The sequence below is a fragment of the Dipodomys merriami genome, unplaced genomic scaffold (assembly GCF_024711535.1).
Source record: "Dipodomys merriami isolate MVZ:Mamm:240054 unplaced genomic scaffold, mDipMer1.0.p SCAF_1, whole genome shotgun sequence".
Taxonomy (NCBI): Eukaryota; Metazoa; Chordata; class Mammalia; order Rodentia; family Heteromyidae; genus Dipodomys; species Dipodomys merriami.
This window is the reverse complement of record NW_027202270.1, coordinates 138,118,489-138,145,307: the sequence shown is the minus strand read 5'-3', so window position 1 is coordinate 138,145,307 and position 26,819 is coordinate 138,118,489. Positions and strand designations below refer to the sequence as shown.

The 26,819-nt window shown below is 42.2% G+C and overlaps 1 protein-coding gene across 1 annotated transcript in view; it reads left to right on the top strand.

Annotated features, from left to right (window-relative positions):
* The window catches only part of Prkch (protein kinase C eta), a 233,546-nt gene that overhangs the window by 55,870 nt on the left and 150,857 nt on the right, over positions 1 to 26,819 (top strand). Inside the window, exon 2 of the mRNA XM_070032205.1 lies at positions 15,823 to 15,886. Coding sequence (XP_069888306.1) covers positions 15,823 to 15,886 — 64 coding nt within the window. The remainder of the gene's footprint in view (positions 1 to 15,822; positions 15,887 to 26,819) is intronic.

The following is a 26,819-nucleotide window of genomic DNA, read 5'->3' as shown; positions in this document are numbered from 1 at the left end:
CAGTGTGCTGCAGACCTTGTTCTCTTTACCTTGAAGAATTCATGAGGATATACTGAGGGAGATGCTGTATTGGCTGAGCATTGGGTTGTCTTTAAGCAGGGTTGTGATAACTTGAGGTAAACTACGTGAAGATGCAGTAAAGAGGTGGTTTGCAAAGTTCAGTCTTCATGAAAATCACCTGCCAAAGGGTTTATTCAAACCTATGGCTGGACCCCACCCACAGTTCCTGACTCTGGGCCTGTGTCCATGCCCACCAAATTTCCAGGTAATTCTCATACTGTTGGCCTAGGGCTTGCATTTTAAGAACCTCCACATCAGAAATACTTTTTTTTTTAATACTGAGGTTTGAACTCAGGGCCTTTATCACTGGAGCTGTACCCCCAGCCCTTTTTTGCTTTAGTGTTTTTCAGATAGATCCTTAAGTTTTTTTGCCTGGGGCCAGCTTTGGATCTAGGTCAGCCTACTTCTGGCCCTGAAGTAGCTGAAATTATAGGTGTTTACTCCATACCTTACCCAAACAGCTTTTTTTTTTTTTTTTTTTTTTTTTAAACACGTTAGGGCTTTTGGAAACTATTATGTTGGTGATACTGGTTCACTTTTTGGTTTCCTTCAGAAATTCAGATTCAAATTTGTAGCTCACATTTAATTGAATTTCAACTGGTTAAATCTTAATTGTGGCTGGATACTGGTGGCTCATTCCTGGAATTTTAGCTACTTAGCAGGCTGAGATGAGATGTGGGGATTGTAGTTAAAAACCAGCCCAAATAGGGAAGTCTGTGAGATTCATATATCCAATAAAGTACCAAAAAGCAAGAAGTAGAGTTATAGAACAAGTGGTAAAACACTAGCCTTGAGCAAAACAGACAAGCTCAGGGACAGTGCCCAGGCCTTGAGTTCAAGCCCAGGATCAGCACACACACACAAAATCTTAATTGTGCCCCCAGCTTGACCTCCCATTTCATTTTCCTCATTTTTATTTTTATGTTTATCATAATTTTACCCTATACATTTCTGCAAGCAGACCCTGTTTTGTAGAATATACTACATAATGATAAATAGGATTTCAGTGTTCTTTTCTTTTAAATCAACTCCTAGATATTATATTGTTTGCACTATTAATGTCATTAGCTATGGGAGTAGTTCTCTAGAAGTTTTGGATTTATTAATAGCATCTAGCCAAGGAACTGAAACACAATTAGGAAGAAGATGAAAGATAAGGCTCTCAGTAAAAAACAGAATTTTTTCTTTTTTAGCTCAGCATATCATTTTATGAGTACAGTCTATCTTGGTCAATGTCATCCCTTCCATTGCAGAATTTATTTTTGAATGTCCAATCCATAGATAATAATCTCCAAATGGAAATAGGTATACACGCCCCCCCCCCCCCCCCCGCATGCGCTCGTGTGTATACATCCCTGATGTAGATTCTGAAATACTTTAAAAAATTGAAACTTCTTTTGGGTGCCAACATGATGCCACAGGTGGAAAATTCTGTGCTGGACTTCATTGATGGATCAAAAGTAAAAACCGAGGCACAGTCAACATCTTATATAAAGTTACCTTCAGGTTGTGTTCGAGGTATATATGAAACATGAATAAATTTCATATTTGGCCTTGGGTCCCACCCCTATGACACCTCATTAAGTATGTGAAACTGCTCCCAAGTCCTAAACAGAGGACCTTGATATACTAATGTAGAAAAGGGAACTATACCCACCCTTCGGGCTATGGAAGGAAATGAACAGGGCTGGAGAGAAGGTGAGAAGCGTTATGGACCAGGGTAACCCCAAGGGTTGCTAAGTATCAGTGGGTAGAGACTCAACATTATGGATCTTTCCAGGTGTTGGTTTGCAGGGCCTGGGATGGGGCCTGTATCTGTGTCTTCATCAATACAGGGAGGAATTCTGGCTATTCTTACTCTGTAAGCATTGGGCAGAAAAATGAAAGGTTAGGCTGCCTGGAAAACTGGCTCCAAGGCTATCCATATCTGGATAAGAAGTTCCTGTTCAGAGTTTTTGCAACTTTCCCTGAAATTGAATAGTATCAGACATGAGATCATTAATATTACTCAGCCTTAGTTGCAGAAAGTATGTGTGATGTAGTTTGGAGCTGCTTTTTCCTTTCTCTTCCTTCATCTCATTTTTTCTCCCTTTCCTTGTCTCCTCTCTGTCTGTTTCTCTGATTTTTACCTCATGGGAAGTCATTTCAGCAGCTTATCTGAAAACATTTTCTAGGAAAAGAAGCACTTTTGGGAGAGGGGGGAGTGCTAGTACTAGTTCTAGGTCTTGAATTCAGATCCTGGGCACCATCCCTTAGCTTTTTCTGCTCAAGGCTGGGACTCTACCACTTGAGCCACAGTTCTACTTCTGACTTTTTATTGGAAAGAAAAGTCTCACAGACTGACCTGCTTGAGCTGGCTTTGAACTACAATCCTTAAATTTCAGCCTCTTGAGTAGCTAGGATTACAGACATGAGCCTCTCATTCTCAGCTCAAGAAAGGAATACTTCTTTAAAAAAACAAACAAACAAACAAAAAAACCCAAACAAACTCCCCCAAAACCCAAAGTCTTGTCCTCTTCTGCTAGGTCTTCTTGAGGAATATGGAGTAACTAAACATTACAGTGTGAAAACTGGCTCCACCTGGGATGGACTGACAGACCGCTGAGGGCAGTTGGGACAGCTTAGTGTTGACATGATAGTGTAACATCTACAATCTGAAAAGGCCAGGTTTCTTTTACATGGTTGCCTCTGGCCTTCTTTTACCTATAGGGGAAAGAATCAGAGTTTTCATTTGTACTAGGCAACGACTAATTTGGATTTTAATATTTCTAAGAATTACCTATTTTGAGCGTTCAGTGGAGGTAGTTTGCATTTAAAAGGCATGTTTCTTAAATAAATACACTTTTTAAAAATCTTTTGTGCCAGCTGTGGGGCTTGAGCTTAGGGTCTAGGTGCTGCTCCTGAGCTTTTTTGCTCAAGGCTAGTGCTCTATCACTTGAACCACAGGTTCATCAAAAGGCCAGAGCCTTTTGGTGGCTAATTAGAGATATGAATCTGTCATACTTTCCTGCTTGGGCTGACTTTAAACCACGATCCTTAGATCTTGGCCTCCTGATTAGCTAGGATTCAGGTGTGCACCACAAGCATCTGGCTAAACACACATTCTTGGAATAGTTTTGAATTACAGAAAAATTATGAAGACAGGCAAAACAATTTCCATATCCTCTATACTGTTTCCTCTTGTATCTTGGTATAGTACATTTGTCACAATATATGAGACAATAATGAAACATTGTTACTAATTCAACCCATAGTCTATTAGATGTACTTGATTTTTACTTGCTATTCCCTTTCCCTGTCAGGGTTCTCTCTAGAAAACCATGTGATATTTATATTATGTGTCTCCTTAGGCCCCTCTAGTCTGTGACAGTTTCTTTGGTTTTGGTGAGTTTGACAGCTTGAGGGATATTTTATAGAGGGTCTTTATTTGGGTTTTTGTGATGTTTCTTCTAAGGATAGGGTTTGGGAAAGGAAGACCACAGATATAAAGTACTATATTTCATTAAATCACAGAGCATTTCATTTAACCTTAGCGATCAGTTATCCTGTATAAACATGCATACTCCAATCCACATGACTTATCACTGTTGGTATGAACTATAGTTGTCTGGCTCAGGTGCAACTGTTTGTCAGGTGTCTTCTACAGTTACTTTTTTCCCAGTCCATACTATACTTTTTGGAGAGAGTCACTATGCACAGCCTACATATATGCTGTGGGAAATTATGCTTCAATTTTTTGAGATGGAAGTATATTTATGAATTATGTTGAATTCATACATTGGGGAGATATTTCTTTCTGTCCACTTGGCTATTCATCCATTTATATCAGTATGCATTTATGACTATTTATTTTACACCTTAGGTTATAATGTAGCACCTAATGGTTCTAGCACGACAAGAACTTCATACTTAGTTCATATCCCTTCCTTCCTATGCTCCATCCCTGGAAACAACCATTTTCCCAAGGAACCCCAGTTTCTTTTATTGAAGAATTGTATTAGGAACCAAGATTGAGGCACTAAGTTTCCAAGTGTTACTGTAATACCATTTCTTTTCTCTAAGGTGACAGAAGAACAAAATAGATGTGTGTCTATTAACCCTGTCTATATACATAGTGATAAATATTTCTATATGGATACATCTATATAGTGTTAAATGTGATGAGTGCATACTGATACCTCCAACTGTAATATAAACTGCATGGATCATTAACCATCCCCCCAATGAGAAATAGCCTTATCAGTTATAGTTAGTGCTTATGTGAAGTTCCTTTAGCCTTGAATCTGAGACTTCATTCATTTCAAAAATTTCTTCAGCCAAACTCTCCCCCACCCTGCTTTTCAGTGGCGTTATTTCATACATTTTCATACAGTTGATTCTCATTTGTGGTCTTCCTTACATATTCCATTCTAAGACCTGTTGGTGCCTTGAGTTTTATTTTAATTGCATTATTCTGGTTCATTGTACTGTGAGATTTTATGTATTTTGATAGACCAGAGTGTTCTGTAATCACAGAACCATGCAGAATAATTCTACTTCCCTAAAAAAAAATTACCTAATAGCCTCAATTCATCATTTGGATTGAGTCCTGTTGAAAGTTTTCCCAACCAGCTGCATCTGATGCCAGTCTAGTTCTATTTCCAATCAATGTTCAGAAATTTGTCTGTTGTCAGTGGATCACTTGGTTGAAAAACTAGTTGAGTTATGGCTGTGGTCATGAAACTAGTTTCTAAGACCAGGCCAAAGTTGACTTCTTAAGAAGTGAGAGAATGAGGCAGGTGACCTTTCTGAAACTTCTTGTATTGTAAATATCAATTAACCAGGTTTATTAAAAGGTAAGTCATGCATGAAGGGTCTAGTTGCTGGATGGTGAATAATGGGGCTTGCACTCATAAAATCAATCCTAGCCCTGCCTGCAAGTACTTACTCATGAAGTCACTTACCTCCAGATGACAGTGCCATATGATGGGATAATGTGCTAGACTTTTCTTTACCCAGAAGAAGATAAAGGCAAATAGGTGAAGATAAAGGGGAAAATTGTCTGAAGTTTCTCGGGGACCCAAATGCCTCACAAGGCACAGACACCTTTCTGGACACCCCCTTTCTCTCGCTTCCCCCCATTCTTGTGACATGGCTTTGGTCGCTGACACTTTGCTCTTTGAATTCTGCAATCTCTCCTTAGGGTCAGCTGTACTAAGTTTAGTTGTTCTTCTGTGGATGACTCGAACAACTTTGTCTTCAGCTTGGCTTAATTTTAACTTTCAGGTCTCATCATCTCTCTTCTTGTCTAATACTTTTCCTTGAATGTCTCCCCAAAAATGTATACTTTTGTGTGCATGTGTGTGTGCACGCGTGCATGCATATGTGTGTGTATGTGGCGGGGGGGGGGGATCCTGGGACTTAAATTAGAGCCTGGACACTGTCCCTGATATTTTCTGCTCAAAGCTAGCATGCTATCACCTGAGCTGCAGCTCCACTTCTGGCTTCTTGATGGTTGATTGGAGATAGAAGTCTCAGCCTTTTCTGCCCAGGCTAGCCTTGAACCATGATCTTAGCTATTCAGCCTCCCGAGCAGCCAGGATTAGAGGTGTGAGCCACCAGTGTCTAGGTTGGCAGGTAACTTCTAGAGGTAGAATTAAACTTTCTTTATTTTTGTGCTGGTCCAGGGCTTGACTCAGCGCCTGAGCTGTTTTTGCTCAAGGGTAGTGTTCTACCAATTGAGCGACAGCTCTTTTTCCATAGAATTAAACTTTCAGTGAGGAGTGATGGGCACTAGTAGTATAAGGGCAACTTCCCCACAGAGCTGCTAGGGTGCAGTGGGTATTAGAGAGGTCTACCTTTTATTTCCCAGTTTCTCTGCTTGGGCCTCCATATCTTCCTTTCCCTCCAGCAAATGCCCTCAGCACAGGGCTTCTTCCCTTTGTTGAAGCTACTTCCTCCATTACCCATAACTCTAAATTTGGGTGAGCCTTCCCATCTCTCAGCTTCCCTCTTCTCTGGTTCTTTTCGTCTGTCCCCTCAATGGACTTGTTTTTCCTTACCAGGGCTCTTTCTTGAAGAAGTTTGCTGACTCTTTTAGATCACACTTTTGAGAGAGTCTCAAGTAATCACTCAGGCCTTATCTTCACAATCTGTCTTTATTTCCAACTTCTTGCCAGATGTTTCTATTTGGGTGCCTTTGTGTCCAAATTTAACCACATTTCCTTCCTTCTCAAACATGTTCTTTCCTTCTGAGCTCCCTGGCTGATTAATGGCAATCAAGATTGACAGTTTTATTCTGTGCAGGGCAAACAGTAAATATTTTGGGGTTTGTGGGCCATAAGGTCTCTGTCACAACTACAACTGGATGCTGCTTAATGATGGGAATAAATTCTGAGAAATGTGTTGTTAGGCAATTTTGCCACAGAACACAAACCTAGGTGGTATAAGGCCTGAATGTAGCCTCATGCCCTCCAGAGACCCAGAAATCAGATATACGAGATATCTTCTAGGTAGCACTCATACTGTTTTATGATAAGCTTATATTTAAGAGTATTCTCTAAAATAATGATTTTAAAATGTACTATAGTAAATGCATAAGCCAGTAATATAGTTGTTGGTTATTACATATTACAGTGCATAATTGCATGTGCTATAATTATAGATGACTGTCAGTACTGTAAGCTGGTTGACCCCAGCATCCCCACAAATATATGTGTTGTTTTATGACATTGTTACCACTAAGATGTTCCTACATGAGAGGCATTTTTGAGCTTCATTATAATCTGATAGGACCACTGTCATATCTGTGGTCTGTTGATGAATGTCACCATATAGCACATACCGTATGATGTAAATATCTGATTGAACATGCTAAGCATGCACTCCAGCACTAAGCTACAGCCCAGTCCCCCCTGTCTCTCCCTCCCTCCTTTCATCCCTCCCTCCTTTCTTCCTTCCCTTCCTCCATCTTTCCCATCCTTCTTCCTCCCCTTCTTTCTTTCCTTTCTTTTTTTGTGCTGGTACTAGTGCTTGAACTCATAACCTGGGCATTGTCCTTTATTTTTTTCTGCTCAAAGCTGGTGCTCCACTTTTAGCTTTTTGGTGGTTAATTGGAGATAAGAGTCTCATGGACTTTCCTGCCTGGACTAGTTGTGAATTATAATCCTCAGATCTCAGCCCCTTGAGTAGTTAGGATGACAGGCTTGAGCCAAGGACCCCTGGCCCAATCCCCCTTTCCTATGGCTCTTGTTAAATTTCCACTAATTGCATTCTTCTGAAACCTTTTGTGTTTCTAGACCGTGGCTGCCTCCCTGTGCACTGGTCTGGTAGCAGAAATCCTCTTTTACATGTTGACCTCTATCTCCTTTTACATATTAACCTCCATCATTTCATATGAGGAGAACCCTTGAAGGAGCCCCCTCATCCTTGGCCATGAGGTAAAGATGATCTGGGCACAGCCCTTCCTACTGTTCCTCCCACCTTTTCTCCTCTCTGTGTGGACATTCCTCCAGGCCTCCTCTAGTGCATACTCCCATGCCAGCTCTAGCTTCTCCCAATGAGGTCTTGACTCAGAATGGCTTTGCCTTATACTCATGGAAGTTTGCTTTTGCGCCTCAAGGCAGGTGCTGCTTCCCAGGAAGAGCTTTGCTCTATCTGGCCCAGTGAGTGTTCCTTCTCTTGATCTAAGCTGTGCTTTTGATGTTGCTGCTTACCTGTTCAGCTGGGATAGCACTGGGTAATAATTTGTATCTTGATACTCTCCCTCCCTCTCTGCCTGAATTTCCAGCCCACTCAGTTGACATGGGTAATGAACCATTGAACTCTATCTTTCCTTCGGATCTGCTCATTCTCTATGAGTCCCTGTCTCAGTGGTCCTTCATGATATAGATTCCTTGTCTTCCTGTACCTCACTTGTGTCAGTGATGAAGGCCACTGCTCCTTCCTGTGCGTCTATCCCCCTTCTCTCCAGCCTCTCTGCTGCTGAATTCTACATCCCATCTGTACGGTCTGACATGTAGTAGGATGATGGAACTTTGCTAGTAGAAGCCCAGGTTTAGTGCCAGTCACACCAATCAGATGCACTTTCCCCTCTAGTCCCATTTCTGACCCAACTCATTGCATATCTGCTTTTAACTATATGTAACCCCCTGCCAGGTCCTGCATAATTTATGAGTACCTGCTCTTCCCCAGTCTACCTAGAAAGCTACCACTTCAATTTATAGGCATGACAACATAAGTCTTTTTGTTTTGTTTTGTTTTGTTTTGAGTTTCCATCTCTTCTTTTCTCCAGAAGACCAAAAGAAGTGGAGATGTGACAAAATACCTATTGAGAAAATTGCTTGGCCTTTCCATATTTTCTAATGAGCCATCAGAATCTGAGTGTTTTTGAGGGGACCCAGAGGATCCATTAGGCAAGTCTGGGAAGCATCTTAGAATGTTTTGTGTGTGCCCAATATGGACTTTCCACTCCTTTTTTGTTTTGGTTTTGTGGAGGCTTCTTTCTTCTGCCTCTGTTACAAATGGATGAGGAGAATCAACAGTGTTGAATAATTCTAGTGTTTTTTGTATCCATTAAAAAATTGACATCTTTAAGTATGTTAGGATGGCACAAGGCAAGAAGGAATAATTATTTTATTGAAAGGTTTTTCTTAAAGGCTTTTCTAAACCTGTGAGATTTAGGGAGAGGAATTATAGTAGAATGTTGAGTAGAAAAGCCTAAGGCCCTTCACTTAATTTGTGTCTTCAGTCACTCAAATACACACACACACACACACACACACTTAATTTGTGTTTTCAGTCACTCAAATACACACACACACACACACACACACAATCTGTAGTCTTCTTGGTTTTTTTTTTTTTTTGTTGTTGTTGTTTTTTTTTGGGGGGGGGTCTGGTCGTGGGGCCTGAACTCTGGGCCTGGGCACTGTCCCTCAGCTCTTCAGCTCAAGGCTAGCGCTCTACCACTTGAGTCACAGCGCCACTTTCAGGTTTTTTTCTTTTTTGCTTATGTGGTGCTGAGGAATCGAACCCAGGGCCTCAGGCATGCAAGGCAAGCGCTCTACCACTGAGCTACCTTCCCAGCCCTCTGTTCTTCTTTTAGGCAAAGTAAAACATTTTTTTTTCATTCCTTGGAAGTATCCAGTTTGTACCAGTCCTGATTTTTTTTATGTTGAGCAGAAGAACTTTAAACAATTAATTTTGTAGTAAAAGAGTTTTATTTCTTGTAGAAAATAACACCTTTTGTGCTAGAACTTAGAGGAAAACAGGTTCTGAGATGTAATGATCTCTATTTAAACACGATGAGCATGGATATCTTTAGCTGCTGGTGCAGAAGACTTATTATGAGCCCAAGGTAAGTATTTTCAAAGCAGTTCATTGGTGGTGTTCAGGTGGCTTTGGGGAGCTCAGAAACTTTCTGCCTGAGAATCATAGAACATTATGTATGGGAAAGGCTTGAAAGCTTCAACTCATTTTTGAGTACAAAGGCCAGCTGACTGTGCAAATGACAAGCAGGCATTGACAGCATTGTGACCGTAGCTTGAGGCTCTCCATACTTTCCCAGGTTCAGATTTAGTGGGACAAGGGATTAGTCACTAAAATGCTGTTAGTGTTTTTTTTCATGTGAAGCCAGTCAGAATGAATAAGGCTTGCTTTTCTTCAGTTTCTTGCTATCATTTTTCTTGTAGTTTTTAATCTGTGATACTTCTTAAGGGTGCTTTCAACACATAGGTTGGATGCTGGTAGCTCATGCCCGTAATCCTAGCTACTCAGGTGGCTGAGGTCTGAAGCCAATCCAGGCAGACAGATCTGTTCTTTTTTAGCAAAAAACAAAGAAAGTAGAAATGTGGCTCAGTGATAAACCCCCAGCCTTGAACAGAAAGCTAAGCAAGAGTGAGAAAGGCTCTAAGATCAAGCCCCAGTACCAGCAAAAAAATAAAATAAAAATAAATCAAATGAATTAAGTGCTTTTGACACATAAAACTGCCCGTTACAGAGATGAGCACAGAAAGTTAGCAGGGTCATGTTCTGTGTTTGATCTTCCTTCTTTTCCCCTGAAACTCCTCCCACTTATGGGACACCCTGTGCTACAGCATGTGCTGTTGACTTGCTCCTTCAGGCTGCTGACTAACCAGCTGAACTGTCTGCCACATCTCACCAGCCCCTGGACAAACTCTCCTTGCTCACCACAACTACCTCATGCCCCCTAGCAGGACCTCTGAGTGATACCATAAGTATCCTCATCATTGGTCTTGGCAGTGAGCAGACAAGGCTGGAACACTAGGTCCTGTGGGCATGGCGAGCAACCTCAGGAACTGTGGTATGAGCCTGCCCAGGCTTCCAGGGAGATGACGATTTGTTGACCTTGTACCTGAAGCCAAGCAGCTGGCAATATGTATGTACAGTCCTGACAGCCCTGAGGAAGGTGGGCAAGGGATAGTTCTAGCATTCATGCCTTGGCCTCCACTCCTTGTGCAACTCTGGCCAGTTCTATACCTTCACCAAGCCTCTTTTCCTTCATCTGTAAAATGGAGGTAGTAACACTCACCCTTGCAGTTGCTGATAGTGATGTTGATCAAGCATTTGGCAATATGTTGTCACAGCTCAAGACCCTGCTGGTGCTTTTATGAAAGAACATGCTATGTACCAGGGGCTTTGGCCCATGCATAGAATCTTAGCTACTTTGGAGGCCGAGATTTGAGGATAGCAATTTGAAATCAGTCTAGGGAGACAAATCTGAGAGATTCTTGTCTCCAGCTAATCAGCAAAAATCCCAAAGTGGAAGTGCTCAAGTGGAAGAGTGCCAGCTGTGAATAAAAAAACTGGTGAGAGTGACAAGTCCTGAGTTCAAGTTCAGAGAGAGAATGACAGAGAGACACAGACAGAAACAGAGAGACAGATAGACAGACACAGGCACAGAGACAGAGAGACAGAATCTAGAACTGTCAGTTTTAGCCAACAGTTTCAGCTGAAGAGAATCATGACGTGCCTTATCAAAATTTTCTGTTCCTTTGTTATTCATCTCTACTGTAATACTTAGAAAAGCAAAGGACAAGGGACACCTAGCCATGGAGATTAAGCAAACCATCTCCCTTTGCCCAAATCAAGGAATTTTCTTTTCTTTCACCATGTTAAATCCCTCTGCTTACTCTAAGCTAAAATGAATATTGAGTAGCTCCAGTTTCCTGTCTATGATCAATCCTAATGCTTTTTGTGAAGGGAAATGGTTGTAAATTATTTCCAGTTAATTAAGTGAGTGTTTCCCAGGAGTCCTGTGTACAGGCTTCTGTCCAAGTCTGCTTAGAATGATGCATGGAGCATTAGAGCTAGAAAACACCCTCATTTTTGTGTAGGGGATGAACCAGGAATGTAAGTGACCTGCCCAATTTCTGCAAAGTGCTCTCAAGGCCAAGCAAATGCTGGCCCTGAGTGGGGAGGGAGAAAGGGGGAGGGAAGGAGATGTGAGGATAGATCCCAGTGGGTGCATCAAGCTGACTGTTATTTCTAAGCACTGAGCCATTGGCGGCCATATTCCACTGCTATTCCCCATAGTGATCGTGGAGTGACAACAGTGTCACATAGTGTTTCACTCTGTAACAAATCACATGTATTTATAGATATAGATATAGATATGTCCTATTTTACAGGTGGTGGAATGACCTTCCTGTTTTGATCATGAGACCAAAATTGTTGAGATCCTTGGTTCAAGGACTTCTGCTAGATTAGATAGACCCTTTGGCGAGAGCCCCAGAGAACTGCTTTGGGAAATCTTGATCACCTAGACCATGACTCTGACCCTGGAGACATTTAGGGGGGGAGGTGTGAGGGAATGGATTGATGGGTGAGGTGAAGAGACAGAGGCTTTCCCAGACAGTGTACACACTAGTAAGGGTGTGGCCAGGCAGAGGAGAGAGGTGTCAGGCCTGGCTAGAAGAGCAGGTTCACAGAATGGAATTTGGAATGGGAGGTTTGGGTGGATTTGAGGGGAGGCACCCCAAAGGGCGACGTCCTCAAGGCTTTGATGGACAAAGTAGATGAGAGGGGACACTTCTGAGAGGGCTGCATGATGGACGAAGGGCTAAGGAGCCTGAAATCCTCAGATATCAACCTCCTGAGTAACTAGGATTACAAGCGTGAGCCACGAATGCCCAGCAACAGATATTTCCTAGAAGATGACATACACATTAAAAAATGTTCAGTATCACTGATCATCAGGGAAATATAAATCCAAACCATACTGAGACAGTGTCTCACTTCAGTCAGAACAGCTCTTTCAAAAATACAGCTGTCTTAACAAATACTAACTCAAGGGGCTGAGATCTGAGGATTGAGGTTCAAACCTAGTCCAGGCAGGAAAGGTTGTGAGACTCTTATCTCCAGTTAACCACCTAGAACCAGAAGTGGAGCTGAGCTCAGAGTGGTAGAGGGCTAATCTTGAGCAAAAGCCACTCAAGGACAGCGCCTAGATCCTCAGTCAAGCTACAATCAACAACAATAACAACAAAATCCCAACAAGTGCTGGTGAAATTGCCATCATTGTTTGTGTCACCATCCTCCTGGGGGTGAAGTGCTGTCTTACCATGTGTCTTGTATTTCTTTCCTGGCTAATAAGGATGAGCATTTTACATGAGTATATTGGTCATTTATGTATTTTCTTTGGGAAAGTGTCTATTCAAATGCTTTGCCCATTAAAAAAATGGGATTGTCTTTACATTATTGAGTTATAAGAGTTGTTTATATGTTGTAGGTACAAACCCTTTATCAGATCCATACCTTATTAATGTTTTCTCCCATTCTATGAGGTGTTTTTCACTTTAACATTACTGGGGGCAGCACAAGAGTTTAAAATTTTCTTTTTGTGCCAGTCTTGGGGCTTGAACTCAGGGCCTGGGAGCTGTCCCTTAATTTTGTTTTGTTTTGTTTTGTTTCCCTCAACACTAGCACTCTATCACTTGAGCCACAGCTCTTATTCTGGCTTTTTGGTGATTAATTGGAGATAAGAGTCTCATGGACTTTCCTTCTGTGGTCTGACTTTGAATCATGATCCTCAGATCTCAGCCTCTGGAGCAGCTAGGATTACAGGCATGAGCCACCGGTACCTGGCAAGCATTTCAATTTTGTTGTAGTTTAATTTATTGTTTTTTTAATCACTTGTGTTTTTGATACTAAATGATACTAAAATGATAACCTTATCCAAGGTCAGGAAAATTTAACTTCAAGTTTTGTTCTAAGAGTTTTACAGTGTTATCTGTCACACATCAATCTTGAATCATTCTGAGTTAAAGCTTAAAGATGATGCTTGAGTCTGGCAGGCCCACCAGGTCAGTAAGGAAGGAACACACCTGTATAAGCATCTATGATTCTGGGTGGTGGACTCTTCTTGTCATCTGCTAGAGCAGCTCGTGGCCTGTGAGTATAGGAAGGTCATGTTTGTGGCCCCTCTGGGCATTGTTGGAGGGAGCTGGTAGGGACAGGATGGCAGAGGCGGCCTGATTGTCTGTCCGCAGGCTGGTAGCAGCAGCTCCTACGCCAGCAACAGTTTATGTTAAGGTTGAGTATGTGTTCTCTGCCAGGCCTTTATATTGAAGATGAGGGAGTGGCTTTTAAAAATAACATGTTTTTGACTGGAAGCAAGTCAAGGCAGAGAGTAGAGACAATTAGAGACTGACATCCTGTTTAGTCATCTCTCCTGAGAGCTCTATTTTCAGAGCTGTTCTATAGAGGTTCGAAAGGGGTGTCAAGGCAATGAAGAGGATATTGTCAGTTGGCATTCCACTGTGATGCAAGGAGTTGATGTGAATATGGGGGTGATTGACAGTGTGGTGGCTTCGCTGGGAGTAGATTTCATGCAGAGGAAGGTAGGGATAGGTTGCTGGGTTGGATGGGCAAAGCTTTTGGAGCCTATACAAAACAGCCATCTTTATCTTTTTATTTTATTTTGTTTATTTATTTGTTTGTTTGTTTGTTTATTTATGTTTTTGCCAGTTATGGGCCTGAACTCTGGGCCTGGGGGCTGTCTCTCAGCTCTTCAGCTCAAGGCTAGTGCTCTACCACTTGAGCTACAGCACTATTTCCAGCTTTTTCTGCTTATGTGGTGCTGAGGAATCGAAACTAGGGCCTTAGGCATGCAAGGCAAGCACTCTACCACTGAGCTACCCTTCCAGCCCTTTATTTTATTTTTTTGGTCGGTCTTGGGGCTTGAACAGAGGGCCTGGGCACTGTCTCTGAGCTTCTTTTGCTCAAGGCTAGCATTCTACCACTTGAGCCACAGTGCCACTTCCAGCTTTTGTTTTGTGGTACTGAGGAATTGAACCCAGGGCTTCATGAATGCTAGGCAAGCACTCTACCACTAAGCCACATTCCCAGCCCTTACGTATCTTTTTTTTTTTTTTTTTTCCTGGTCGTGGGGCCTGAACTCTGGGCCTGGGAGCTGTCCCTCAGCTCTTCAGCTCAAGGCTAGCGCTCTACCACTTGAGCCACAGCACCACTTCTGGCTTTTTCTGCCTATGTGGTGCTGAGGAATCGAACCCAGGGCCTCATGAGCCACCTTCTCAGACCCCTTACGTATCTTTTTTATGTCAGCTGATCCATAACAGTCAAGAAGAGAATGTGATGGAGTGGTGATGCATGCCTACAATCCCAGCATTTGGGGGCTGAGACAGGAGGATCATGGGTTTAAGTCTAGCCTGGGTTGCAGGGAACCTCAGTTATAGTGAGGTTTCAGAACAAACAAAACAACAGTACAGAAGAAAGGTGAAGGCTAAACTTGTAAGCTTCTTTCCTTTCTGCTTCTTAAGACTGGTCAGTCATGGGTGGGAACATAGAGACCCTACTTTTTTGTGTGTGTGCCAGTCATGGGGCTCAAATTCAGGGTCTGGGCGCTGTCCCTGAGCTTCTTTTCTCCAGGCTAGCATTCTACCACTTGAGCCACAGCTCCACTTCCAGGTTTTGTTGTTTGTTTCTTTTTTTGGTAGTTTATTGGAGAGAAGAGTCTCATGGAGAGGCTGGGAAGGTGGCTCAGCGGTAGAGCACTTGCCTTGCATGCATGAGGCCCTGGGTTCGATTCCTCAGCACCACATAAGCAAAAAGAAAAAAGCCGGAAGTGGCCCTGTGGCTCAAGTGGTAGAGCGCTAGCCTTGAGCTGAAGAGCTGAGGGACAGCGCCCAGGCCCAGAGTTCAGGACCCACGACCGGATCCCCCCCCCCCCCCCCCAAAAAAAAAAGTCTCATGGACTTTCCTCCCTGGACTGGCTTTGAATTGTGATCCTTAGATTTTGACCTCCTGAGTAGTTAGGATTGTAGACGTGAGCTACTGGCACCTAGTTGCGACCCTGTACTTTTTAGGCCATAAAACTAAAGATGTACTGAGCCACATTTTTGTTTATTACCTTGGATATGGCTATTGTTTCTATTCTACATACTTGCCATATGGTTTACTAAAAAGGCCATTCTTTTGACAGGTGTGGTTTAATAAAAGGCCATTCATTTGAGAGTGTGCATCAGTCATGGATTTCTCAAAAGAAATCAACAAGTATGTAAGTGCTTCAAGAGCCAACAAAGGAAGAGAATAAAATTCATCAGGAAAGCAGCCCTGAGAACAGTTTCTAGATTGCTTTTCGACCTTTATAACATCTTCAACCTTTACTTGTACCCTTGCGCCTCTCTTGTTTAATGAAAGATTTCAATTTGATTCATGATTGCTACAGTTGATACATTTCGGCTTCTCTGTAAAGGATATTTTAATATTAAAATATATCATGTATTTTCCTTCTTTTCCTAGGTGGATCTGGAACCAGAAGGGAAAGTGTTTGTGGTAATAACTCTGACTGGGAGTTTCACTGAAGGTAAGAATGAATTTGAGGGGGTTCTGGATTAAGTAATCTCAATTCATATCTTCAGAGGAGTTTCTGTGATGGAAATTATCAAAAGGGCATTTTGCAAAAGATGTTTAAAAATGACTGGCTTAGGTTGGGTGGACTGGCTTTTTACTGCCAATGGTTCATAGGTCCCAGAGTGCATTTGAGATATTGGACGGTATTGAATATGTTTGTACATACGTACAATATTGTAAAATATGTACAATATTGTATGTATGTTTGTACATGCATGTGTTTAGTTATTTATGCATGTGCACATACCTGGCTGCTATCCCTTAGCTTTTTTATTCAAGGCTTCATCTTTTTGCTGGTTAATTAGAGATACTTTTATCCCACAGACTTTCCAGCCTGGGCTAGCTTTGAGCTGTAATCCTCACATCTCAAACTGCTGAGTAGTTAGGATTACAGATGTGAGCCACCAGTACCTGGCTTTGTGCTTTATTTAATCTATTGATTGAGTAGAGATATTTATATCTTTTTTTTTTTTTTTTTGGGTCCGGTCATGGGGCCTGAACTCTGGGCCTGGGCACTGTCCCTCAGCTCTTCAGCTCAAGGCTAGCGCTCTACCACTTGAGCCATGGCACCACTTCCGGCTTTTTTTCTTTTTGCTTATGTGGTGCTGAGGAATTGAACCCAGGGCCTTAGGCATGCAAGGCAAGTGCTCTACCACTGAGCCACCTTCCCAGCACCGAGATATTTATATCTTAAGCTGAATTTTTTTTTTTTTTTTGTCGGTGGTGGGGCTTGAACTCAGGGCCTGGGCGCTGTCCCTGAGCTTCTTTGTGCTCAAGGCTAGCACTCTACCACTTGAGCCATAGCAGCACTTCTAGTCTCTGATTTATTAATTGGAGATAAGAGTCTCATGGGGACTTTTCTGCTCAGGCTGGCTTTGAACAGCTATCCTCAGGTCTCAGCCTCCTGAGTTGCTGTATTACAGGCATGAGCCACCTGTACCTGGCTGTTTTCTTTCATTATGGTTTTGCTTCTTTTGAATCTTGACAATAAAGTTCTACTTTAGGTTTTTGCTTTTGTACCAGTCTTTTTTATTATCTCTGGATGTCCATGGAAGAAAATTGGGAATCATATCTTCTCTTCTTTCTAATCTCCATATTATTCTTCTCTCTTAAGGAAATCTGTACCTCATTCATAGCTACCAAATTCTACCCCTTATCACATACAATGCCATTCTTTTCAGTTGAGGTAAATTTTATTTGTGGTAAAAGGAAAGATCAAGTGAATAATTTGGCCCTGGCTCAGTCAAATAAAATTAGTGTAATATTAGATTAAGTCACTAATAGAACTTTCTCCCAAGGGCCCTGAAGCCTGGGCCCGCTGTAGAAGAAAGAAATATGGCAATGAGAAAGGAAGCCAGATTGCAGGGTTTGTGAGAGTCACTTCTGTATCTAAATGTTAATGAAGTTGTATCTTCTGTAATTGTGCTGACATTGAAATACACTGGAATATTCTTACTTTTACTCTATCTTTTTGTGCTGGTTCTAAGGATTAACAAAAAGCTCCAGGCTCTCATGTGGCCGTTTTACTCAGCCAGTGTTCTACCTTCACTTTGGCTTTTTGCTAGTTAATTGGAGATAGGAATCTCATGGTCTTTTCTACTTGAGCTGGCTTCAAACTGTTATCTTCAGGTCTCAGCCTCCTGAGAAGCTAAGATTACAGGCATGTGCCACCAACACCCAGCTTACTTTTTTTTTTTTTTTTGCCAGTCCTGGGGCTTGAACCCAGGGCCTGGGCACTGTCCTTGAGCTTCTTTTGCTCAAGGCTAGCACTCTACCACTTGAGCCACAGTGCCACTTCCAGCCTTTTCTGTTTATGTTGCACTGAGGAAGTGAACCCAGGGCTTTATGCATGCTAGGGGAGCACTCTACCACTAAGCCACATTCCCAGCCCATTTTTTTTATTTCTTAGTTTTAGTGATAAGAAGAAATCACCAAGTCACTGGAGAGTGAGTCCTTACTAGGTCACTCCAGTTGTATTTCTTTTGGAGCTGACCTTGTTTGTGCATGTTGTAGGCTGAGTTGATCCTTAGTAATTCCACCTTTCCTTTAGCCAGTCCTTCATGCTGTCTAACTTAGGTATAAATGCCCAGTAATCTCCTTGTCTAGTAATAGTTGCTGATAAGAAAGACAGTGAATTCATGAACTAATTCATACTACAGTAATTAGGATTGCTGTCTTAGTTCTCCACCCTTCCTAGGTGGGTTCACATATTTTAAGAGATGCCAGAACTGTTTTATTCATGAGAAGTACCTTAGTACTAAGACTTCAGGGAAGGTGGCATCTATGTGCTGGACATGTATTAGGAGCCCTGAATCTATTTTCTCTGTCTCTGTGGGAGCACTGTTTCTTTTCCATTTGGTTCCTAGACTAGGACTCAGCTTGAGCCTACATGTGGCTTTTGCCTCAGAGTACAGCCTCCCCATGAAATGCCCCTCCTACACACAGATACATACATACATACACCCCCCACAGATACATAAATACATACACCCCCACAGATACATACATACACACCCCCTCCACACACAGATACATACATACATACCCCCCCCACACACACACAGATACATACAGAAATTGAAGCCCACCCTCAGCATGCCTTCTGCAGCTGTGGTAGGAGCCTGGCTCCATGAACATGGCCCCTTACTTGGCCTAGCTCTTGGCAGCCACTTTAGATTATTCCCAGCCATAGCAAGACACCAGTATTGCAGATGGCAGAGGACTGTGATGGAAAATGCACCAAGGGACCCAAGTGGGCCTGACGTGTAGGCTTGCATGGGACAGTCTGTTCCCCAGTTCTACCAGCACATCTACTCACAGTGCAGTCCTTCATGCCCAGGGGGGTGCCAGGTGGGACAGTACATTTCATGGTCACACTGAGTGAGTGAGTAGAAGTGGTGGGGTGCCAGGGAAGGGTTTTACCCAGATACAAAGGAGATCTGTAGGTTCAAGGATGGGGGAGGCGAGTTAGATCCTGAGAGAAGATGGGAGTGTGGAGAGTCATCAGGAGATGGTGAGCTTGTCACAGAAATAGGACTAGGGCCCAGGCTGAGCTGGGCTGTGAGGGCCTGAGACGAGTGGGAAGAAAATCTACAGAAATGGACATCCCATCAGATGTCCTGACAGGTCTCAGCTGAGGCTCAGATCAGAACAGTAGATGTGGGAATGGAAGATCCTCACTTCCATAGCTGTGAAAAAGTAGATTTGAAGAATGTTGTGGGAAATCCAAGTGTGATGACTAGGAGAAAGTGGAAATAACACCTTTGGAGCTTGGGTCTAGGCACATAGATGAAGTGAGAAGAGTTAGAGCAGCAGGCTCGACCAGCAGCCTTGCTTTGTGAGATAGCACCATTCAAGGTCTTTGGCTCATACTTTATATTGGGTCCAGCCATCTCAAACTCTATTGAAGATTTATTTTCTGAGCACTTGTTTTGCTAATGTATTTATTGCCCAAGCAGTAAGACTTGAATGCTTACTGTGGGCCAGGGATTGTTTTCCAGATCATGATAACAGCTTCCAAATTGGCACAAAACACTTGGATAATGAAGATTGAAAAGTGAATAGATCATAAAGACATTGGAAAGCATGAATTTCATTTTTGATAACAGCAATTTCTTCCAAGTTTCATGAGACCAGGTTTATGTTTAATGCTGAAGTAAGAGAACAGAAGAGAAATCTAGAGTGAAGACTCTTCACTAAAGTAGGTAGACCCAAATGCTGTAGGGTAGCGCATGCCTGTAATCCCAGCTACTCAGGAGGCAGAGGTAGCAGGACCATGGTCCAAGGCTAGTTCAGGCAAAAGTATAAGACCCCCATCTGTAAAACAAACTTAAGAATTAAAAAAGACATGGGGCATGACTCAAGTGGTTGAGAACTTGGCTAGCCAGCATGAGGCCCCGAGTTTAGCACCTCAGAACCCTGGAGACAGACAGACAGACAGACAGACAGACAGACAGACACACACACACACACACACACACACACACACACACACACCCAACTGTCCAGACACACACACACACACACACACACACACACACACACACACACACACACCCAACTGTCCAGACACACACACACACACACACACACACACACACACACACACACACACACACACACACACACACACACACACACACACACACACACACACACACACACACACACACACACACACACACACACACACACACACACACACACACACACACACACACACACACACACACACACACACACACACACACACACACCCCAACTGTCCATTATTACTTTGTGGACATTTCATGCAGAGCTGAAGCCCCCGATGATGGTTTATCTTGAGAAATAGGTTAACATTCTTGATCAGGTTCAGAATTCCACTATGGGCACCCAGTTGAATGACGTGTAATTTTGAAGAAGCTGTCTGTTGTCAATCTTTATTCCTTTCTGACTGAGCCTTTCTGCAGCGAACACCAGGATCTGCAGTCTAATCAAGCTGAGATTTATGATAGCAGTGAAACAGACCTAGATTTTTAGTGCAGCCTGTAGATTCTGTCATTGTGATTGTCACTGTGTTGGACTAGTTTTTACTTGGAAGAACAGAGTGGCAAAAAAAAATTAAAATTAAGGAATTGATGGAAATGCATTAAGCCTAATTACAGTAATTGGCAGAGAAACTAAAATAGAAGAGAAATAAAGCATGATACTCCTTCATTTGAGAATGGTCAGGAACATGTCGCTGGGTTGTACTATAAAGAAATGCAGTTTAAAGCTAGGTGCTTGTGGCTCATGCCTGTAAGTTTGACTATTCAGGAGGCTGAGATCTGAGGATCACAGTTTGAAGCCAGTCAGGTCAGGGAAGTCTGTGAGACTCTTTTCTCCAATTAACCACCAAAAAAGACAAAATGGAGCTGTAGCTCAAGTGGTAGAGTGACAACCTTGAGCAAAACAGTTCAGGGACAGGACCTAGGCCCTGAGTTCAAGTCTTAGGACTGGCATCATAAAAAAAAAAGAAGGGAAGAAAATAAAGAAAAAAGAAAAAATAGGGGCTGGGAAGGTGGCTCAGTGGTAGAGCGCTTGCCTTGCATGCATGAGGCCCTGGGTTTAATTCCTCAGTACCACATAAGCAAAAAGAAAAAGCCAGAAGTGGCGCTGTGGCTCAAATGGTAGAGTGCTAGCCTTGAGCTGAAGAGCTGAGAGACAGCGCCCAGGCCCAGAGTTCAGGCTTACAACCAGACCAAAAAAAAAAAAAAAGAAAAAATATAGTATATGATTGTAAGGTGTGGAGAGAATAGTTTAAGTGAAATGTGTCAGTACTTGGGGTGCCTCAAACATGAATAGTTGTCACAGGTCAGAAATGAGACTTGATGTGCCTCTTAATGGAACCATACCACAGCATCAGTCTGGTCTGGCTTTCAGATCCAGTCACTAGCTAGAAGGAAATACAGGGCACAGATGTTAAGGGATACCATGGGATGTAATCAGTAAAATCCAGATACTGAGAACATTTTACAGGAAGAAGGACTTGGTTTCTTTGACCTCAGATTGGAAGAAGAGAAGAGAAAGAGACCAATTAACAAAAAAGAGACAATTTAACCATTTTTCTTTTCTTTCTTCTTTTTTTTTCCTTTTTGTTTGTTCTGGTTCTTGGACTTGAACTCAGGGCCTTATACTTGCTCTGCTAGAGTTCTACCATTTGAGTCATGCCCCTAGACTGGCTTACTACTATTTTGAAGATGAAGTCTCATGGACTTTGATGCCTAGGCTGGTTTCAAAACAAGATCCTCAGATATTATTCTCCTTAGTAGCTGGGACTACAGATGTGAGTTACTAGCATCTGGCCACCACTGCCGCCTCCTCTTCCTCCCCTTTTTGTCCCCCTCCCCCTCTCTATCTTCATCTTCATCATCTTTATCTTCTTTCTTCTTCATACTAGGATTTGAACTCAGGACCTTGCACTTGCTAGGCAGGTACTCTATCACTGGAACTGAACCCCCATCATTTTAATATTTTTAATTCAATTCAAACACAATTCAAGATCACTAACTTCCAGGGGTTGAAACATGGGAGTAATGATTGGATATGTATGTGGGAATTTTAAGGAATTGTTAATATTGCTTACGTATGATTGTAGTGGTGTGGCTGCTTAAAACAACAAGAAGTGCCTTCTGAAATATTTATAATGAAGTGATGCAACATCTGGGCTTTACTTTAGAATTACCCAGAGGCAGAGGTGGCAGGGATGGGCTAGAGAGGAAATCAGATTATCTGTGAATTGATCATTGAAGCTATGTAATAATTACATGTTGCATGTGGATTCATTGTACCATTCTGATTTTACGTGTGTGTGTGTGTGTGTGTGTGTGTGTGTGTGTGTGTGTGTGTGTGTGTGTGTGTGTGTGTGTGTGTGTGTGTGTGTGTGTGTGTGTGTGTGTGTGTGTGTGTGTGTGTGTGTGTGTGTGTCCTAGGGCTTAACTCAGGGCCTGGGTGCTGTCTCTGAGCTTTTTTGTTCAAAGCTAGCACTCTACCACTTGAATCACACTTCCACTTCCAGCTTTTTTTGGTTCATTGGCAATAAGTCTCACAGACTTTTATTCCTAGTTTGGTTTTTGAACCTCAATCCTCAGATCTCAGCCTCCTGAGTAGCTAGGATTTCAGGTGTGAACCACCAGTGCCAGCTATATTTTTTCCAATTTTTACTTTATAAGAAAGCTAAAAGTCAAATAGGGTGACTAATTTTGCAAATACCTCTATCTTAAACACAGACCACAATCTGGGGTACCGGTGTGGCATAAAAATGGTGCAGAGTGGGTAGCTCATGCCTGTAATCCTAGCTGCTCAGGAGGCTGCGATCTGAAGATCAAGATTCAAAGCCAGCCCATCTGTGAGATTCCATCTCCAATTAGCCATAAGAAGGCCTGACTATAGGTGTGGCTGAAGTGATAGTGTACAAGCCATGAGGTAAAAGGCTGAGAGTGTGAACTGGCACACATGCACAAGTGAATGTATGCACACACACACCACACAAAATGATGCTGTAATTTTCAATACATGTTGGGCAGGAGGCACGGAAAGAGCAATTTTACCCTGGATTCTCAGTTTTTATGTATCATAAAAAGGTAAGTTAAAATTTTTTTAAAATCTAAAGTAGTTCAGAAAGTTTTTTAAAATGCTAAATAAATACTAAGCTATGAGTCAAAAACTGCAGGTAGGAAGGGATGAATAAGATAATTCTGTCTTTCCATCACAAAGATCTCATGCATAATAAATGACAAGTAGATTTCTCCTACTGACAGTTACATAATATTTTACATTTGCAGAGCTTCATATTAAGATAGTTTTCTAAGCTAATCAAGTAAATCTAGAGAATGAAAAATAGAAGTACCTTTATACAGATAGTAAAACAAAGGTCCTAAAAGCATGTTTCTTTCCTGATACCAACAAAGCAAATGGGAAGCTATTCTGTTTTATATTTGGGGGAAAGACTTCTTTTATTACTACATGCTTATATTCTTATTATAAAGATGATATATAGAGGGATTACCATTTCATAAGTCAAGTAATAAGTAAATTTTTTTGTGTGCCAGTTCTGGGGCTTGAACTCGGGACCTAGGAGCTATCCTTGAGCTTCTTTTGTTCAAGGGTAGTACTCTACCATGTGAGCCGCAGTTCCAAGTTTGACATTTTTGAGTAGTGTATTGGAGATAAGAGTCTCACAGACTTTCCTGCCCAGGCTGGCTTCAAACCTCGATCCTCAGATCTCAGCCTCCTGATTAGCAAGGATTATGGGCGTGAACCACTGGTGCCAGACTATGAATACATTTCTTTTTGGACAGTGTCACCCCTTCCTTTGTGCTCTCACAGTTTTTCCCTTGGAAAATACTTCTTATAATTCAAGCAAAAGCAAAACTCATAATGCACTGGTTCTTTGTGGATTTAAGGCTTGTAGAGAAAGACGCCTTTTGCTTTTGCTAAAACTTCAAATCACCCTTCTCTTGACCCTTTTTTTTTTTTTTTTTTAAATGCTGGTACTGAGCTTGAACTCAGAACCTGGCCACTGACATTAGCATTTTTTGGGTCAAGGCTGATACTCTACCACTTGAGCCACACCTCCACTTTGAGCTTTTTGGTGGTTTATTGGTGATAAAGTTTCACTTTCCTGGCTAGCTTTGAACTGTGATCCTCAAATGTCAGCCTCCTGAGTAGCTAGGATTACTGATGTGAGCCATCAACACCTTGCCTCTCTTGGATTCTTAATACTTTATTTGAAACTGATGTGCATTTCTCAGGAGAATGACATTAAAAGGTAACTGAACTTTGGTGGCTATTTACTCTGGCTAGTAGACAGTGCACTGTTGTGTGGAATAAAATTCTGTACCCTTGCCTCTGTCTGTAGCTTACATTTCCTGTGTCAAACTCTTTGCAAGAATGATATTCTCTGTTAAATCATTAGAGCCATGAGGACTAAGAAGGCAGATAAAGTATATGTTACTGATTAAAAGCTGCAACAATATATCTAAAACATTTAATGCCTGTCATTTTAAAGGGAGAATAGCTGTCTTGGCTGATAGTTCATTTGCAGTTTTCCTCCTTCATGTTTCAAGTCCTGTGACAAATTGGTGGCTTATTTGGTAATAATTTGAATGTCACATTTGTTCCTTTGATATATTAGCCTGAGCAGTGAGTGGCCACTATGATGTTTCTGCAGGTCCCAGTACTGCCTTCTGCCTGCCACGGAAAAAGGCCTGCAGGTTGAAGACAGTGTCAAATAAAGACAAACAGAAGTGGGCGCTGGGGGCTCACACCTGTAATCCTAGCTACTGAGGAGGCTGAGATCTGAGGATTGTGATTCAAGCCAGCCTGGGCAGAAAAAAGTCCCCATGAGACTCCTATCGCCAATTAAACACTCAAAAAACCAGAAGTGGTACTGTGGCCCAAGTGGTAGAGTTCTAGACTTGAGCACAAAGAAGCCCAGGGACAGTGTCTAGGCCCTGAGTTCAAGCCCAACAACTGACAAAAAAAAAAAAAGGGAAGGAAAGAAAGAGAGAGAGAGAGAGAGAGAGAGAGAGAGAGAGAGAGAGAGAGAGAGAGAGAGAGAGAGAGAGAGAGAGAGAGAGAGAGAGAAAGAAAGGAAAGAAAGAAAGAAAGAAAGAAAGTAAGAAAGAAAGAAAGAAAGAAAAAGAAAGAAAGAAAAAGTGATGGATTGGAAAAGGAAGTGGAAAGAATTATTTTTAGAGAATTTTCCCTTGTCATCCTTTACTCTTTTCTTATAATGTTAGTTCATTGTTGTAGGAACAGACTCTGCTTAGCCAGTAGCAATAGCAGTCCTCATTTTATTTTCTTTCTCAAAGCAGATGGCCTCTTGCCCTAGGAATCACGTGCCTCTTTGTGTGCCTGCAATGTCAGACGTTATTTTCACTCACTTCCCACAACAAACTCCTGAGGCTGTTGTAGTTCCCAGTATGCAAATTGTGAGTCAGGCTGAAAGACAATGATTTGCTGTGGTACTCTGAAGAGCAAGTGCCAGAGCCCAGACATAAGCTCAGATTGTAGTGTGAGGTTCAAGCTCTTCCCAGGCCAGCCATAACTTGGAGAAGTGTTTCAGACCATATTTTGTTGGATTAGCAGAATAACATAGATCTAGCAATTGATCCATGAGCACAGATGTATTTAGCTTTCAGTTCTGGAAGGCTGGGAAGTCTGAGATCTTGTGTGGTGGGGGCCTCCATTCTGCATTCTAACCTGGACAGGAGAGTGAGAGATGGGGAGAGGGGGTTGAGTTTACTTTTATAACAAGCCTACTGTGGTGATTAACAGTCTCTTTGTAAGTTAAGAGTTCTCCCACCACTGTGGTACTGGGCTATGTTTCCAATACATGAACTTTGGGGCTACACATCAACCCCTCCAAAGGAGGCACTGTAAGTATTTTCTCTTTATTTCACTTTGGAAGAACTGTCCTCAGTGGTGGTGTACTACCCTCCCCAGAGTCTTGTCCTTCTCCCACCCGCTACCTCAAGGCTAGCACTCTGCCACTTAAGCCACAGCTTCACTTCAGCCTTTTTGCTGGTTATTGGAGATAAGGGCCTCATGGATTTGTCTTTCTGGACTGGCTTTGAGCCATAATCATCAGATCTTGGTCTCCTAAGTAGCTAAGGATTACAGGTGTGAGCCACTGCTATACAAGTTGAATCTTACCTTCTTTTAGACTAATGTCTTTTTACAAGAATTACCTTCTGTTCTTTTTCCTTAAGCCTGAGATTGGTCTTGACCTGGAAAAGAAGTAGTCTTTTTAGATATCAGGCTTTGTGCAAGAGTGCTGGGCAGATCCAGGAAGGGTTGTGCAAGTGTTACTGCTGTCAGTGGGCTCTCTTCATGTGGATCTGAAGCTAGAACTCAGAAGAAAGTAAAAATAAGTGACTCTAGCTTAAGCTGGTACGTTAGCTCTATTAAGGCATTTATCACTCTACCTACCTCTCTTACTTCACTATTGATGAACACTGAAAAGCTGTTGGTTGAGAATTTTTTGTTTTTTGGTTGGTCGTGGGGCCTGAACTCTGGGCCTGGGTGCTATCCCTCAGCTCTTCAGCTCAAGGCTAGTGCTCTGCCACTTGAGCCACAATGCCACTTCCGGCTTTTTTTGCTTATGTGGGCCTCATACATGCAAGACAAGCACTCTACCATTGGGCCACCTTCCCAGCCCTCTGGTTGAGAATTTTTTAAACTGGTTTTCTACTTGTGAGCCTGCACCTTCTGAGAGTAGCCCTAAAGATAGTTTTGGGGAGGTCAGCAGTTCAAATCCATTTCCCTTATAATAAACACTTCGATGTTGTTGGCCTCTAACTATATGGACTTTTTCCCCAGTGATGCAAAACAATAGCAGGTAAAACTTGAGGCACCCTGAC